The sequence below is a fragment of the Anopheles merus genome, chromosome 2R (assembly GCF_017562075.2).
Source record: "Anopheles merus strain MAF chromosome 2R, AmerM5.1, whole genome shotgun sequence".
Lineage (NCBI taxonomy): Eukaryota > Metazoa > Arthropoda > Insecta > Diptera > Culicidae > Anopheles > Anopheles merus.
In genome coordinates, this window is record NC_054082.1 from 59,929,861 (window position 1) to 59,946,763 (window position 16,903).

A 16,903-nucleotide genomic window follows, 5' to 3' on the forward strand; every position below is an offset into this window, starting at 1 on the left:
ACGATTGACCAACTGTCAAATTCATGCGCACGGTTAAGCCGCCCGCCGGTTAATCCGTCCCCGGAAAATCGACGTTCTACTGTATTTACGATTGCATCGATCCTATTGAAGGATATGCTTTAACACTTATAACACTGTTGCATCGATTTTCGTTGAAATGTGCATTAATGTGGTCTATTGCATCGATCCTCACGAAGGATTGCTTCGATACTTATCCTTCCACACCTTTTTTTAAAAGTTGCATCGATTCCTTTTGTAATGTGCTTTAATGTGGTCTATTGCATTGATTCCTGTTGGAATGTGCTTTAATGTGGTCTATTGCATCGATCCTCTTGGAGGATGTCCCTCAACATTTAATTTAATTTTTTTTGTGTAACATCAATTCCTGGAGGAATGTGCTTTAATGTGGTCTATTGCATCGGTCCTCTTGAAGGATGTGCCTTAACTCTTCATCTCCGTTTATTTATTTATTTATTTATTTTTTTTTTTGCATCGGTTCCTGGTGGAATGTGCTTTAATATGGCCTATTGCATCGGTGCATCGGCCTCTTGAAGGATGTGCCTCAACACTTCATTTCCATTTTTTTTGTTACATCGATTCCTGGTGGAATGTGCTTTAATGTGGTCTATCGCATCAATTCATACAAGTATAACCGTTTAATAAGTAAGATTTTGCGTCAGCACTATAAGCCACTGAGTAGAAAAATTATTATGTTAATGCCTTTATTAACTTCATTGTTTAAATTACGCATGTTATTATTATTATTTTTAATAAATTAACTTATTGATTGAATTATTTATTTATATATTTAATAATAAACTTATTTCATTATATTTTGTTTTATTTTACGTATCGCTTTATTTATTTTATTTCTTATTGTTGTGTCTTTGGCTTGCATCAGGTACTTTATTAAAAACACTGATATAACAGTACACATAATAAATATAAATTCACAAGCACAATACACACTAAATATTCGTCGGCGCGCGCCCAGCCGTACCGTGCCCTGCCGGGAGCCCTGCTCGACCGGCTGCTCGCAACACTTGCTTGTCCGAGCGCACCACACACACTCCATTCAATCCAGCTAGCATGGTATCAATAATTTGCTGGAATGCGGCTGGTGCAATCTTTATACCTGGTGGTAATCGGTTGTATGTGTACAAACCACGGTGTGTATTTATTACCAAAACGATCTGTATTTTTCTTCTACTTCCACCTGAAGAAATGCATCCGATAGATCGATTGTGCTAAAATACTTGCAACCGGCAAGTTTGGCAAAAATGTCTTCGGGTAATGGTAAAGGGTATTCATGCGCCCGTAATGCTGAATTTAGGCCGGTGGAGTAGTCTCCACATATTCTTATAGTTTCCATTTGCCTTTCTAACAACCACTATAGGAGCCGCCCATTCCGAATAGTCTACCGGTGTAATAACTCCAAGTTGCTCTAATCTGTCGAGTTCCTTATTCACAGCTTCTTGCATAGCATAAGCGACTGGGCGCTTTGGACAAAAAGTTGGTTGGGTGTTCTCTTTTACTTGCACTTTTATACGTGCCTTGGTGCATAAACCTGATCCCCTAAAAACACTGGGAAACTTGGTTTCTAATTGTTTTGCAATTGGTGTAGCTGTCGAAACAGCTCCACAATATGCATTCATCGGTAACGATCCGAGATCAAATGCGTCGATGATATCTGCACCCAATAATAAGAGATTTACGCAAGCTACGCGGATGGTAGCTGCTTTTGTTTTCTCTCCAACCGTAACAATTCCTTCGAATTCCCCGTCTAAGGGAAGGCTGGCCCCTGAAACTGTTTTTGCTCGTATCTCGCATGCATTTAGAGGAGGTTTGCCTAAGCTTTGCCACAGAGATCTATTTATGATCGTAATATCGGACCCCGTATCGAGTTGTAACCTGGCATTTTTCCCATTTATTAGTACTTAACGTACTTACGGTTTACCGCGACGGCACATGCATTTACCGTGACGATACGTGTCTCCACCGATGGGCTCTGACGAAATTTTCCTTTTTGGTTCGCGGTATTGCAGTGGCCTTCCCGATGTCCTATTTGTCCGCAATCTTGGCACTTGTGCGATTTATAGCCACAATATTGCACCCAATGTCTGTCGCCACAAAGCCAGCATGGTCGACTGGGATGGGTGTTCCGTGCGGGAGGACGCTGCTTATCATATCTTTGGACATTATTTCTTTTGGGGAATTGCCGGTGCTGAAAACTCGAATTTTTAGCTTTAGTATGTTTGTTAAATATGTTTGTATGATTTTTGTTATGCAATGCGAGTACTTGCCGTTCATTTTCTTGAATCATTGCGCTGTCTCTTTTTAGTGCGGCAATGCGACTACAATCCTCTGACAGTTGCTGCAACGTAATCTGCTCTCGATCCTCGATTTTCGCCAACAATCTGGTTCGCACTTCGACGTCCTCGTTCTTCTCTTAATCCACAAACGAATAAGAGGCACTTTAGCTGCTCCTCGTCGAGCTTGCTGAGCTCGAACTCTACGCATGATTTATTTACACACATGCGTAGGTAAGCAGATCCTCTTCAGGTTTCCTTGTAAGCTGCAAACACTTGTACCTTTTGCTTATCAAGGATTCCTGTACGTCGAACAGCACAGCGAGCTTTGCGATCGTTTCCTTGAATGAAAATTCACTTGAACGTAGGGGCAGGATAAACGACAAATACCGATCATGCTCGGCTGCACCTAGCTTGCTTAAAAGCAGTCGCACTTTTGCTGCATCACTCAGCCGACAAGCATCCTCGTTGAACAGCTCCTCGTACCGGGAAAACCATGTTCTGAAGGTGATGCCAGCTTCAGGATCGAACCGAAATTCCATAATTGAATTTGCTAATACTTCCGTTGCTTGCTCCGGATTGAAATTTGGCGTAACTACGGGCTGCTTATTTGCTGGCCATTATTTTACTAATAAGCTGCTGTTGCTGGGCCATTTGTTGCTGCATCATATTTAGCGTTTGCAGGAGTACGGCGTTATCCACTACAGCTGAGCCCGTTTGCGATGGCGGTTGCACAAATTGCGATGGCGCTGATACCGGCTGCGCTGATGCGGGTCCCAATTGCGATGGCGGATAGAGGTGTCCGTTTGGAGACAACTGATGATGGGACGCTACTTCGTGCACGGAGGGAACGTGCGGCCGCGATGTTCCGGTTGTTGCATCACCGCCGGGTTGAAAAATCCAGACCGGCCTAAGGATGCACGTCGCTTGCTCCTCCTCCGTCGGTAAATCCATCGTTGCATCAGCGGGGTTCATCTTGCGCTTCTTGGGACGTGGTGGCGCAATTGTGTGGGTGTATGTGTGTGAGCGGGACACGGAAGAAAACGAACAAAACGAATTAAAAATTGGTCAGCACTTAACAACACGAAACGATCACATTAACTTTTCTCGTCGCCACTTTTGTGATATTGCGGGGCTTGCTAAAACGATATTGTACTTATTTAAAACGATACAATACAATAATATAATTTATTATCCTAAATGCCCTTTTGGTGTGACCGTCCCGCTCGACCGCCTTATCCAAGAGAGCACGATCGTCCTTCCGATCGTGCTGAGTGGCCTCTCGGCTCGCTGAGTGACCAGCCAGTCGGAGCCGAACTGTTTGCGCAGGTTGACTCACTTATCGCGTTTCGCCCTAAACGCCTCCATAACACTTATAAACATTTTAAGAAATAATTTATTGATTTATTTATGAAGTGTTTACTTAGTTCATACTGTTATTTATTATTTTGTGTTTTATTTTGTTCATTGTTCCTAATTTATGTTCTGTTTTACTATGATAGTAAATACTACTTGTATTTAATGCTCATTAATCACTTACAACGTGTTCCTGAAGTAAATTTTTTTAATTTTTTTTATTACAGACATCTTCAGGAACGTCTAAATCGTTCACAGTCATTATCCGATATACGCTATCGTACGGGACCGAGCGCAATAGCGTATCTCGAGTTTTCGCGTATAGCGGATTTGTATGGAAAAATAGTTTACACTACCAGTTCGAGGGTTGAAAAATATCGCCACAGAGTTTTGCATTAAAGTTTTTTGTTTTAAAACAGGTATCTTTTGCACAAATTCAATGCAAAATGCAAAAATAACATGAAAGAAACCCAAAAAGAGCATAAAATATTTCAAAGTATTAAAATATTTGCAAAAAACAAATAGAGCTGTCAAATTTAGAGCAATCGCGTACTGCGAATTCGCGTATATCGAGTATCGCGTACTGCGGATAATTGCTGTATATTGTTCAACACTTGCTAGTGTGCGTATCTTCTTCATTGATATAAACTATGTCACTGACACATACGCACCACGTTCATCCATATGATCACTTGTTTTGGAAAATACGCAATACCCACAATAACCAACCAAATCCTTATATTTACCATGCGTAGACTCGTCCATACGAGATGTACGGCGACCTCACTGTCGTACAGCGTATAAAGCTCGCCAGGCTCCGGTGGGCTGGCCATGTTATACGCATGGAAACGGACGACCCAGCCCGTAAAGTCTTTTTAGGCCGTCCACATGGACAGAGGAGGCGTGGTAGGCCCAAATTGAGGTGGCAAGATGGCGTGGAGGCGTCCGCCATTAAGGCCGGGATAACGGACTGGCAGACGAAGGCGCGAGACCGTGAGCGGTTTCGGACACTCCTGAGGCAGGCCAAGACCGCAAAGCGGTTGTAGCGCCGGATAAGTAAGTAAGTAAGACTCGTCCAACTGCGCCATTGTCGTGATCTGGCCAACCCGCCATCCTTTAACCGTAGAGTTGGTAACCAGATTTACACACGTAAGTTGGCAACTGGCATACCCGGGTATTGCACACGTTGCAAAAAATTAACGATTTACATAGGTAACCAATGCTTTCTATATTTTAATGCTGTAAACAAGTAATGCCGACCATATATTCTCTTCTATTTCATTTATTCATTAAGTTTTTTTCATTGTATTATTAATATAACGGTTAAATTGAAAATTAGAATCGCTTGAATTTGACTCGAAAATAAGCACAATACTCCACGTATTTCTATTAACACTTTCTATTATAAATAGCACATCGCCTTCTTTGATATCTTTCATATTAGTGAACGATTTATCTTGTCGTGTTATAATGGGCAGATATTCCCTCAACCACCTTCTCCAGAAACTATCTAACAAATGTTGTGCCAGCTTCCAGCTGCTCCTCACTGTGCTTTTGATATCGGTAGGGTGTACTTCTATCTGTTTAATGCCTGATGAGCTCCCCAGCAAAAAGTGATTTGGAGTCAACGCTTCGTGGTCGGCTGACTCAAGAGGAATATAAGTAAGGGGTCTAGTGTTGATCATTGATTCTGCTTCTAGTATTATCGTTTCTAAAGTTTCGTCGTCGGGTTTTCTAGGTGAGTCTATAACTGTGCCTACTGCCGATTTCACGGACCTAACGATTCTTTCCCACACTCCTCCCATGTGAGGTGCACCCGGTAGATTAAAGTTCCAACGCGTGTTTGCGTTGGTGAAAACGGATGATGATTCTTTGTAGCGTTGCCTCTTTTCCAAATACAGCTGTCTACTAGCACCTTGGAAGTTTGTACCATTATCGCTGAAGATTTCAGCTGGTGCTCCCCTTCGCGCCACGAATCTTCGCACTGCTATTACACACGATTCTGTCGATAAACTATGTACTACTTCCATATGAATGGCTCTTATACTTAGACAGGTAAAAAGAGCGATCCAGCGTTTTGCGTTGCTACGACCTACTTTTACATACACCGGACCAAAATAGTCGATTTCTACGTATGTAAAAGGCCGAACAAAAGGTGTAACTCTTTCTATAGGTAATGGTGCCATAGGGGGTGTACACGTTTTAGCGTGTTTTATCCTACAAAATATGCATTCGCGAAGTACACGTGCTATCAGCGCCCGCAGTTTTGGCACATAGTATTGTTGTCGTAATTCGTTCACAACTGTCTCTCGATTACCATGCTTGTATCTTCTGTGGAATTTGTCTACCAGTAAAAACGTTATTCGTGACTCTTGTGGAAGGATTATGGGATATTTTGTTCCGTATGGTACGTATGGTAAGGCTCCTATTCTTCCTCGCATTCTCATAACACCTTGTTCGTCCAAAAAGGGACACGATTTATATATCGTACTAGATCTTGGTATCTGCTTCAAATTGAGCATTTGTTTCATCTCCGCCTCGTTGTGTTCTTTTTGTGCCCATATACAAAGTGTTATCACCGCTTTTACATATTGTTCTTGATTCAGTGCATCTTCATTTTATATTTCCTTGACATTTATGCTTCAAGTATTTTATAAGCCAATGTATTCGTGCTATACTTCCTACAAGCTTCTCCCACCTTGAAAATCGTTCGATCACTACCATTTGTTGCTGTTCTGCATGGATGTTAACTCCTCTTAGTTCGTTGTTTGTTGTATATGGTTCTATCTTTTGTGCTGGCCAACATTCTTCTGTTTGTTTTAAAAATGACGGTCCTTTGAACCATGGTGAATTTTCATCGAAACTAGGCTCCTTGCTCCATTTGGTCGCTAAATCTGCCACATTTAATTTGGACTCCACCTTTCGCGATTCACTTACATCGGTTGAAGTAAGTATCTCAGCAACTCGAAAGCCTACGAACTGTTGGTATCTTCTATGGTCGGATCTTAACCTTCTTCTTCTTCTTCTTTCTTTGGCTCAACAACCGATGACGGTCAAGGCCTGCCAACCCACTTGTGGGGTTGGCTTTCAGTGACTTATTGATTTCCCCCATAGCAGGATAGTCAGTCCTACGTATGGCTGCACGGTCTATTCGGGGCTTGAACCCATGACGGGCATGTTGTTAAGTCGTACGAGTTGACGACTGTACCATGAGACCGGCTAACGGATCTTAACCAGGCTAAAACTATTTCGGAATCGGTCCATAGCACACGTCGTTTGACTTTCAGCCGGTGATTCGCTTCTACGTTGTTTAGAAGTCGTACGCCCAGTACCGCGGCTTGAAGCTCCAACCGCGGCACGGACTTCAGCTTTAAAGGTGCAACTTTCGCCTTTGCTGTGACAAGTGCAACCATGGGCTTGTATCCAGTAATCACTCGGAAATATACTACAGCTGCATATGTGGATTTGCTGGCATCTACAAATATATGAATTCGGATAATCGGGGTAACATGTCGATCCAACGCCTCCACTGTTGGTTTTCACTTTCGTGTATCGTTTCAGCCCAGTCAATTCCAGCAGCCCATATCTCTTGCAGCAGTATTCTTCCATGTACAAGGAAAAAGGATAACAGTCCAAGAGGATCGAACAAGCTCATTACAATTCTCAATGCCTCTCTCTTTGTGGGGATATGTGTTTTAGCAGTATTCTTTCCATTTCCGGCCTTATTACAAACGAGTAAGTTAAAACGTCTTTGTCCGGTTTCCACTTCATACCCAGTACAGATTCTACTCCTTTGTCGATCTCTATAGCCTTATCTATGTCCGTTGCCTCTTGACTCACACCTTTCACTATTGCCTGATTGTTCGATAAAAAACGACGTATTTCAAATCCTCCCTCTGCATGGATTCTTTTCACTTCCAGTCCTACATCAATGGCTTCTTCCACCGTCGCAAAACTGTCGAGGTAATCGTCCACATAGTGGTAATCTAATCAGCGCGCGCTTAGAATTGTTACCTACTACCCATGCATTACGATTTTTAATATATTGCGCTGAAGTTGGAGAACAGGCTGCTCCAAACATAGCCACATCCAGTACGTATACAGAAACGTCTTCTGTTGGGTTTTCTCTCCATAAAAAACGCTGGTATTGCCGATCAGCAGGCCGAATTAGTAATCGATGAAACATCTCTTTTATGTCTCCCGTTAAAGCGTATGCGTATTTTCTAAATTTGTATAGTACAGATATCAGCGAATTTAATAAGTCGGGGCCTTTCAAAAGCGCAGCATTCAGAGATACTCCATGTGAGGCAGCTGCTGCATCCCAAATTAGTCTCACTTTGCTCGGTTTTCTCGGATTGATCACTAATCCTAGTGGCAAATACCAACATTCGTCGATTTTCGTATCTTGTAGCTCATTAATTGTAGCTTGGTGCGCATATTCTTTATCTACATATTCCCTTAACAAGCTGCAAACTCTCTCATATAACTTTTGGTCCTTTTGTAATCGTCTCTCCAGTCCAAACAACCTTTTAAATGCCATATCGTAGCTTGGTGGAAATTTTGGTTCATCGGTTTTCCACAATAGTCCGGTCTCGAACCGTTTTCCTACTCTTTTAGTAGTACTTTTTAAAAGTGTTCGAGCTCTTTTATCTTCTTCTCCCTCAATTATTACTGTTGGGGGTGTAATGTTCATTTTATCATGAATAATAAAGTCTCGCACTAGTTGCGTTAAGTCGTCTGAACCTTCTTCACTATGGTACCCTATGACACCTAGTCCTGGTGATGATTGTGTACGACCATATATTCCCCAGCCTAATTTACATTTCGATGCTATTGGTTCGTTCCAAGCCCCCTCTCGAATTTTTAATGGGACTATTAGGCTTAAATTATTTAATCCAATCAGCATTCTTGGCACTATCCTTTTGTAATCTTTAATCGGTTGGCCACTTAAATGGGGGTATTTTGTTTTTAGTTCTTGATAGCACAACGTTCGTTCGTTCGTTCATGGAGTTTTAAGCTCGATACTGTTCGTACGTCTTTAACTTGGTATTTATTTTTTTGTTGGCCGTAAATTGTTAAACTGTTAATCTTCATGGAATATCGCTCTGTCCTTGCTACTTGTCCCGTCCACATCATTTTTAACTCGTGTTGAGTTTCGCTTATCTGCATTTGTTGAGCTATTTCTTCATCTAGTAACGTCAAATCAGATTCTTCATCCAACAGCGCATAAATGCTCACTGTATGACCGCTTTTCTCGAGCGTAATAGGTATAATTCTAAATAAGGACAAACTTGTTCTTCCTATATTCGAATGAGTACCACAATATCCGCTATTGCTCGTCGTTTGCCATGGAGATTCATTATTTTGTTGATCATCTATTAAATTTGTTCGATGTAGTAACGTGTGATGTCGGAGGCGACAGCCCGATATTTCGCATTCCGAAAAGCTTCTACATGGATATTTACTATGTTTGTTGAGGCACATTCGACACAATGACAAACTTTTTACTCGCCTCCACCGTTCGTTATTTGTTAATGATCTAAATGTGGCACAGGTCGATACTCCATGCCCTCCTCCATTACATACCGCACATGTCCTCTGTGACCATATTTGCGTATTATTGTTATGGACATTGACGTGTCCTCTTCCAGTGACCGTTTTATCATCAACTATTTCGAAAGCTAAATCCAACAGAAGATTCATGAAGCATCCGAACATACCGAGGTCTTCTTCTTTACTTTCCTTTAATTTATATTCTGCCCATTTCATTTGGTACTCTGTACGAAGCTTGTGCACTACATCGTGCAACAGTGTAGGGTTATTAAGGTGATTTTTCATTCTTGCTGCCTCGATATGCTGTACCAAACCATCGACTACGCTTCCGAACCTAATTAGACTCTGCAGGTCATCTCTTCTTGGAGAAGGTGTCATCCTAACCCTGTCGATCAACGATCGTATCAAACCATTCGGCTGGCCGAACCGTTTTTTAAGCGGTTAATCACGCAAGGAACATTGTCAGGTATCAACAAGCGGCCTTGCACTAATTCTAGAGCTTGCCCTTTTAAACACCGTTGCAGCCTAATCAGGTTTTCGTCTAATGAAAAACCGCATGTTTTGGTGGTTCTTTCGTAGCCGGCGTACCATATGGCCCATTCTTTCGGGTCACCCGAAAACATCGGCAAATCCTTCCCGATTATATGTCGCGCTGCAATCTGTTTGTTTGTTGGTTCACTTTCTTCCTTAACGTCATTTTTTCTTGGCTTGTTACTTTTTCTAGACGCATCATCTAACCATTCTTCTACTTTACTTTCTGTCATCATAGATCGCACACTGTCTTTATCCAACCCATATCTTGCAATTCTAGTAGCACGCAATTCATCCAACTCTCTCTCTTGCTTCTCTTTCTCCGCACGCAAACGCTTACTCAATTGCAACCTGAATAATGCAATCTCATTTATCAGTAATTTCTCTTGCAATTCTTCTTCTTCGTCGTCTCCCCTGCGCACTGTCTCATTCGTGTACCGTGAGAGTACATCGTCCTCACACCTTCGTTGGCTTGTACCATCTCGCCTCCGCCTTGCCTCACCCTCATGTATTGACCGCGTGTCATTACCCTGTCTTCGTCCCGTTATACCACTACACACCGACCGCGCGTCGTCACTAGGTATTCACTCTCTCGTTCCACGACCTATCGACCGATCGTTGAAATGATCCTGCTGTCCCATCACTTCGCTACGCATAGACCGCATGTCGTCACCTTGCTTCCGCTCACCCGTTCCACAAACTATCGACCGTCCGCCGATTTCCTCTCGCCGCTCCGCTACGCCGCTATTCTTCGATAGCGTATCGTCATCACGCCGTCGAACCGCTGCACTACGCACGATCGACCGCCCGTCGATTACCTCCAGCCGCTCCGTTCCATCACTAAGCATCGATCGCGTGTCGTCACCACGCATCCGCTCACCCGTTCCACAAACTATCGACCGTCCGCCGATGTCCTCTCGCCGCTCCGCTACGCCGCTATTCTTCGATAGCGTATCGTCATCACACCGTCGAACCGCTGCACTACGCACGATCGACCGCCCGTCGATTACCTCCAGCCGCTCCGTTCCATCACTAAGCATCGACCGCGTGTCGTCACCACGCATCCGCTCACCTGTTTCACGAACTATCGACCGTCCGCCGATTTCCTCTCGCCGCTATTCTTCGATAGCGTATCGTCATCACGCCGTCGTACCGCTGCACTACGCACGATCGACCGCCCGTCGATTACCTCCAGCCGCTCCGTTTCTTCACTAAGCATCGACCGCGTGTCGTCACCACGCATCCGCTCACCTGTTTCACGAACTATCGACCGTCCGCCGATTTCCTCTCGCCGCTATTCTTCGATAGCGTATCGTCATCACGCCGTCGTACCGCTGAACTACGCACGATCGACCGCCCGTCGATTACCTCCAGCCGCTCCGTTCCATCACTAAGCATCGACCGCGTGTCGTCACCACGCATCCGCTCACCTGTTTCACGAACTATCGACCGTCCGCCGATTTCCTCTCGCCGCTCCGCTATGCCGCTATTCTTCGATAGCGTATCGTCATCACACCGTCGAACCGCTGCACTACGCACGATCGACCGCCCGTCGATTACCTCCAGCCGCTCCGTTCCATCACTAAGCATCGACCGCGTGTCGTCACCACGCATCCGCTCACCTGTTTCACGAACTATCGACCGTCCGCCGATTTCCTCTCGCCGCTCCGCTACGCCGCTATTCTTCGACAACGTATCCTCATCACGCCGTCGAACCGCTGCATTACGCTCGATCGACCGCCCGTCGATTACCGTTGGCCACTCTTCTACACCACTTGTCGATAATAACTTCTCGTCCTTGTACCGCTTTTTTGTCGCACCAGTACTACTCGCCACAGTGGAGTTAGAAACGCTTTGCTCCTCTTTCAGAGAGCGCTTATCATCGTCGTACGATCGTTCCTTTGCCGACCGCGTGGCGCTCCTACTCTTAGGCTCACCTTTAACGTTTCCGCCGACCTGCTCTGCGTGATTCGTAACTTCCATCGAATCAACTGTGGTCTTCACTCCAGAACTGCACTTTTCACACATCCACGGGTTGTGCTTAATTTCATCGTCGACTCCTGCACACGCATAATGTTGCCACTCTCCACACTTGTCACATGACACCATATCCTCCGCTTCGTCAGGGCGATTGCAAGCAACGCAGTTCATCTTTCCCACTTCTTGATGCTGATCAATTTTTAAAGAAATTTGTAGAGATGGAAAACTTTAAACACCTTTTTAATAGCACACTTTTATTTATTGGTGACGCTTAAAAAAATGATGCTGCCCACGTTGCTCTTTCCTATCTCCAAAAAGATCGTCTCTTTTCCGGAAACTCCTCTCTTCCTTTTTTCATTCGGTCGGGCGAAACAACAGTGCGTTTTCTCTCCTGCGTTGCCCATTTCGCTTAGTGCGTTTCGCTCGATGCGTTTTCTATTTCGCCTGACCGTTACCCAAATAGTGTACAAAAGTACTAAATTAAATCAAAAACTTCGAGTAATCAATAGTATTTTAGTCAAAAACCACGAAATTCGACCTACGCGGATATTCGAGTTACGCGGATTCGTCGGGAACGCAGAAACCGCGTAACTTGGGAACAGACTGTATTGCAATCAGAGCCCGCTGCGCAAATTCGAGCAGTTTCCAGCGCAGAAAATGTACCAAAATCTGCGTTGGCCAGCGCATATTTTGGCTCGTCTCACGCGCTGGACTTCAGCGATTCCTGCGCTGGGTCGCGCAGTTCGGGCAGTTCGGGCCAAGTTCGGGCGGCGGCGGAGCAAAAAAAAACGGTCTAAAAATTAAAAAAAAATAATGGCGCCCATTTTTTCGTCCGCTTCTTCCTCTCCTCTCCCTCCTGGCTTGCCTTACTTGCGCTTCTACCCGTGCCTTCCGCCGCCAGCTGATTGGGTGTTGTGGTGTATGCGTTGATACTTATATGTGCATAGCGGTTGAATATTGTTATTGGTGGGTGTTAGCATTTATTAATTTGTGTGTGACCTTGAGACGCTGTGGGAGAAGCTGGATTGGGACTCAAAGTGTTATCGGTGTATTGATGGTTTATTTTATTTCGTGCCGCTGCTGATGAGACCATTCGATGCCCCTGCCAATAGAGGGTGAAGAAGCCTATTTAAAACAAGCGTAGGAGAACGTCTAACACTAAACTAATATTTTTTTATTAGAACATGTTTGATGCTTCAATGACTTTCTAAGCATCATGTAGCACGGCGTATAGTTGCAATAATTTTTTTTGTAATGTGCAGAAATCTGTCTCGAGTTTTGGGTCTCGAAACACACACACACACACACGCACACAGCGCGGGGAAAGTGACCATTCACTCTATCATGCCGCGATCTCCCACCCCGCCCGGCGCTTTGGATGACGATGCGCTATATGATAGCTGAACCAGCCTTTCTTCCGATAAGGTAGCCGTACTCGCTCGTGCGGGAAGGGGGGGGGGGTCTGGTGGGGGGGAGGGAATGCGCTTTCGTGGGTGTGTGCTTGCGTTCGCGCTTTCGCGGGTGCGTGCGTGCGTGCGTGCGTGCGTGTGTGTGTGTGTGTGTGTCTGTGTGAGTTTGCGCGCGCGTGTTTGTGTGTTTTTGTGTGTGCGTGCGTTTGGAAACCCCAAAACTGTTTGATTCTGATGCGTACATTTTCATCCACTGCGGCTACAAAGCCCATGCATTTTCGATTTCGCTACCTGAGACAACACAACTATCGGATTGGAACCACGATCTTTATGATCGGTTCTGCTGTTGGGGGTGTTAAAAAGGCACACGATCGAAGCAAACGTGCATGTGATATATAGCAAATTTCTTTCGCGCATATGGTGCTGCACCTGCCCGTCCAGAATCTGGCGGCTTGTTGGTTTGGAGAAGTTATCATGACGCCGATTGACCGGCATTGCCTTGGAATGGGTTCGGATCGGTAGGTTCATGTTTTAGTCGAGTGAATTCCGTGCATTTGTCGCGCCACAGCGGTAGACCCGGCAGCACCAAAGTCAAATCAAAAGCCTTCCTCGAGTGTGGACTGCTATGCTAAGTTCTTCTTCTTGTTCTTATTATTATTATTATTGGCGTAATAGTCTACGCGATTATGCCGGCCTTTTCAGGACTTGAGTACCACGTAGCGGGATAGTCAGTTCTTGCTACGGCGAACGGTTCATACGCAGTTAGAATCCACGACGGGCATGCAGATGTGCGGAATGATGGCGGTGTCGCGGGCCCGCTCCTATCCAGCGTGCAACTTGCATACTGCCACATTGTCTCCTTCCCGATGCATACGCTGCAAGCGGAGGATGGATGCACCTCCACAACAAAAAAAAACACCGTCATGAACCAGCGGCGGATCTAACGGTAGGCGGACTAGGCGGTCGCCGAAGATCGCTAGTCTGTAGTATGCCGTATGTCTACAAGTGGACAGATTATTAGCGACAAAGGCCCCCGGAAAGATGGTCTTTAGGGCTCCGTGGCTGGAGAAAACCATTTGCACCTCCCCTCCCCCCATGGCGACTACAATTTTGGGGCCTGTGACCGATGATCGTAGGGGTCCCATGGCCACCCCTCTTCCCGCCGGCAATTTAAGTATGTTCAATCTCCCAACAGCTGTGTGCCACTACCCCCTCCTCCCTGTCATCAGTTACCATTGACAGGGGCCGCAATTCGTCTTTCCGCCTTTCATGAACACCTTCCTATCTTTGACCGATGGATCATAACATTTCGGTCATTTCGGTTTACAAAAAAACACATTTGGCGACAGTTTTGCACACACACGCACGCTCATACCCTTGCGCAGACGGCTCAGCATATCTGTGTAATCTACAACATACGAAAGCAAAAGCTTAGTGTAACAAAGTTATGCTTAATGCTTAACACGTTCAGATCGATGGCAGGCCCCACTGCCTGCCAGTGAACTTTCCAGCCTGCGTTCTAGGTGCTGGTGGAAAGGAAAGTTGATGAAAATCAGCGCCGGGATGAACGTGTTAATGCGAATTAGGATTCAGCGCGTTGCACAGCAAACCCTCCAGCGTTAGCTAGCGATTCCTTAGTCATTTTTACATTGCAGCAATTGAACTTATTGCGCTTTTTTTGTTTGATTTGTGAAAATTCAAATGCATCGCAGCAATGTGTGTAAACGGTTTTTTAAGCGCCACAGCAACTCATGAGCATTGTCCACACGCGAGAAAGAGATAGCGCTATGGAGGGAAAAAGCACGGACGACGGCTGACAGCGATTGGCCGTCTGACGCACCAACACATTCAAACCTTCGACAGCGCGCTCAGGCGAGGGGTATGAGGCGGAGCCAGGGACGGGAAGCTCGACGAGCTGCTTGACAAATTTGCCGTTGGAGGGAAAAAGATGGCATGATAAAATTCTCCGAACGGCATGATTTCTTCCGTCGCTTTGCGCAGCGGGGAGGAAAACCTTAAGGTGTCGAAACTACCCTCAGTTCCCCAGTTACCCTACTTTTTCATTGTTTGACGGGTTGTATCGATCTGCCGGCCCTGATAGCGCAGTAATGTAACCACTTGTGAAATAGCTCCATGCATTTTTACGATATTTTTTTGTTTAGTTCGTTCTTTTTAATTTCACACTAATCTGTTGGTTTCCTTTAAATCTATTTCAGGGATATTTACGATTGTATTGGAAAGCAAAAACGAGCATTTAAAACCCCCTGTTGTTCTAACGAGAACGATGTTACCACACTGTCACTGTTTACGAGTACAAAGATTGTTAAAGTGCTTTTTCGTAACGAATCCGTTATCAATGTATCTGACATGGCATGACTTGTCCATAAACCATTTTGGTAATATACGGCGCATGTTTGCTATATGCTGAATGCATGTTTGTTGCGATAATTTTTCAGTCGTTGACACTTTTGTATCATCCCCAAAATAACGTTAATATTTTTTGCGGTATGGATGGGGTTATCAAGAAGCGATATTGACCTGCTGTGCAAATTCGAGCAGTTTCCTGCGTAGTTTTTTGCGTCGTTTTGTGTCAAAAAATACGCAAAAAAATACGATAGACTTCAGCCGAAACTACGCTGGCCAGCGTATTTATTGCAGTTTTTAGGTGCGGAACGAGCGCCCTTTGTTGAAGAAATTGATGAACTATTTCAGACGGCGGAGCAAAAAAAATGGTCAAAAATTCAAAAATATTGGCGCCCATTCCTTCCTACTCTTCCTCTCACTCCCTTTCCCCTCCCTGCCTTGCCTTACTTGCGCTTCAGCCCGTGCCTTTCGCCGTCAGCTGATTGTGTATACGTGTTGGTATATATGTACATTGCGGTTGTGTATTGTAATTGGTGGGTGTAGGCATTTATTTATTGTGTGTGACCTTGACGATGCGAGAGAAGCTGGTTCATTTTGGGATTTAAAGTGTTATCGGTGTATTGATGGTTTATTTTATTTCGTGCCGCTTCTGATGAGGCCATTTAATGCCCGTGCCAATTGAGAGTGGAGAAGCCAATTTCAAACAAGCTTATGAGAACGTCTAACACTTATCTTTTTTTTTTAATTTGAACAAGTTTGATGCTTCAACGACCTTCTAAGCATCGTGTAGCACGATGTATAGTGACAATAATTTTTTTTTTTTAATATGCCGAAATCTGTCTCGAGTTTTCGGGTCTCGACACACACACAATGCGGGGAAAGTGACCGTCCACTCTATCATGCCGCGATCCCCAACCCCTTCCGGTGCTTTGGATGAGGATGCGCTACAAGTTAAGCCAGCAATTCTACCGATAAGGTAGCGGAAATCAATCGTGCGTGTACGCGCGTTCGGGGGTGCGTTCTCGCGTACGCACGTGCATTCGTGCGTGCGCGTGTGTGTGTGCGTGCGGGAACCCCAAAACTGTTTGATTCTGATGCGTACATTTTCATCCGCTGCGGCTACAAAGCCCATGCATTTTCGATTTCGCTACCTGAGACAACACAACTATCGGATTGGAACCACGATCTTTATGATCGGTTCTGCTGTTGGGGGTGTTAAAAAGGCACACGATCGAAGCAAACGTGCATGTGATATATAGCAAATTTCTTTCGCGCATATGGTGCTGCACCTGCCCGTCCAGAATCTGGCGGCTTGTTGGTTTGGAGAAGTTATCATGACGCCGATTGACCGGCATTGCCTTGGAATGGGTTCGGATCGGTAGGTTCATGTTTTAGTCGAGT

General features: G+C 44.9%; 1 protein-coding gene across 3 annotated transcripts; it reads right to left on the reverse strand.

Annotated features, from left to right (window-relative positions):
- Positions 1-6,585: 6,585 nt before the first annotated feature.
- Positions 6,586-12,219, reverse strand: LOC121589985. 3 transcript variants are annotated; one of them, XM_041909294.1, is made up of 2 exons: positions 6,900-12,219; positions 6,586-6,675 (listed from the first exon to the last, which is right to left on the reverse strand). In XM_041909294.1, exon 1 carries the CDS (start codon positions 8,569-8,571, stop codon positions 7,594-7,596), a length of 978 nt encoding a protein of 325 aa, XP_041765228.1. In that variant the 5' UTR covers positions 8,572-12,219; the 3' UTR covers positions 6,586-6,675; positions 6,900-7,593. All 3 variants share the same exon structure in this region, with proteins under 3 accessions (XP_041765228.1, XP_041765229.1, XP_041765230.1).
- Positions 12,220-16,903: the final 4,684 nt, after the last annotated feature.

Bases quoted from the DNA above. Each gene is read 5' to 3' on its own strand.
- LOC121589985 (XM_041909294.1), bottom strand. From the start codon at position 8,571: ATGCTGATTGGATTAAATAATTTAAGCCTAATAGTCCCATTAAAAATT.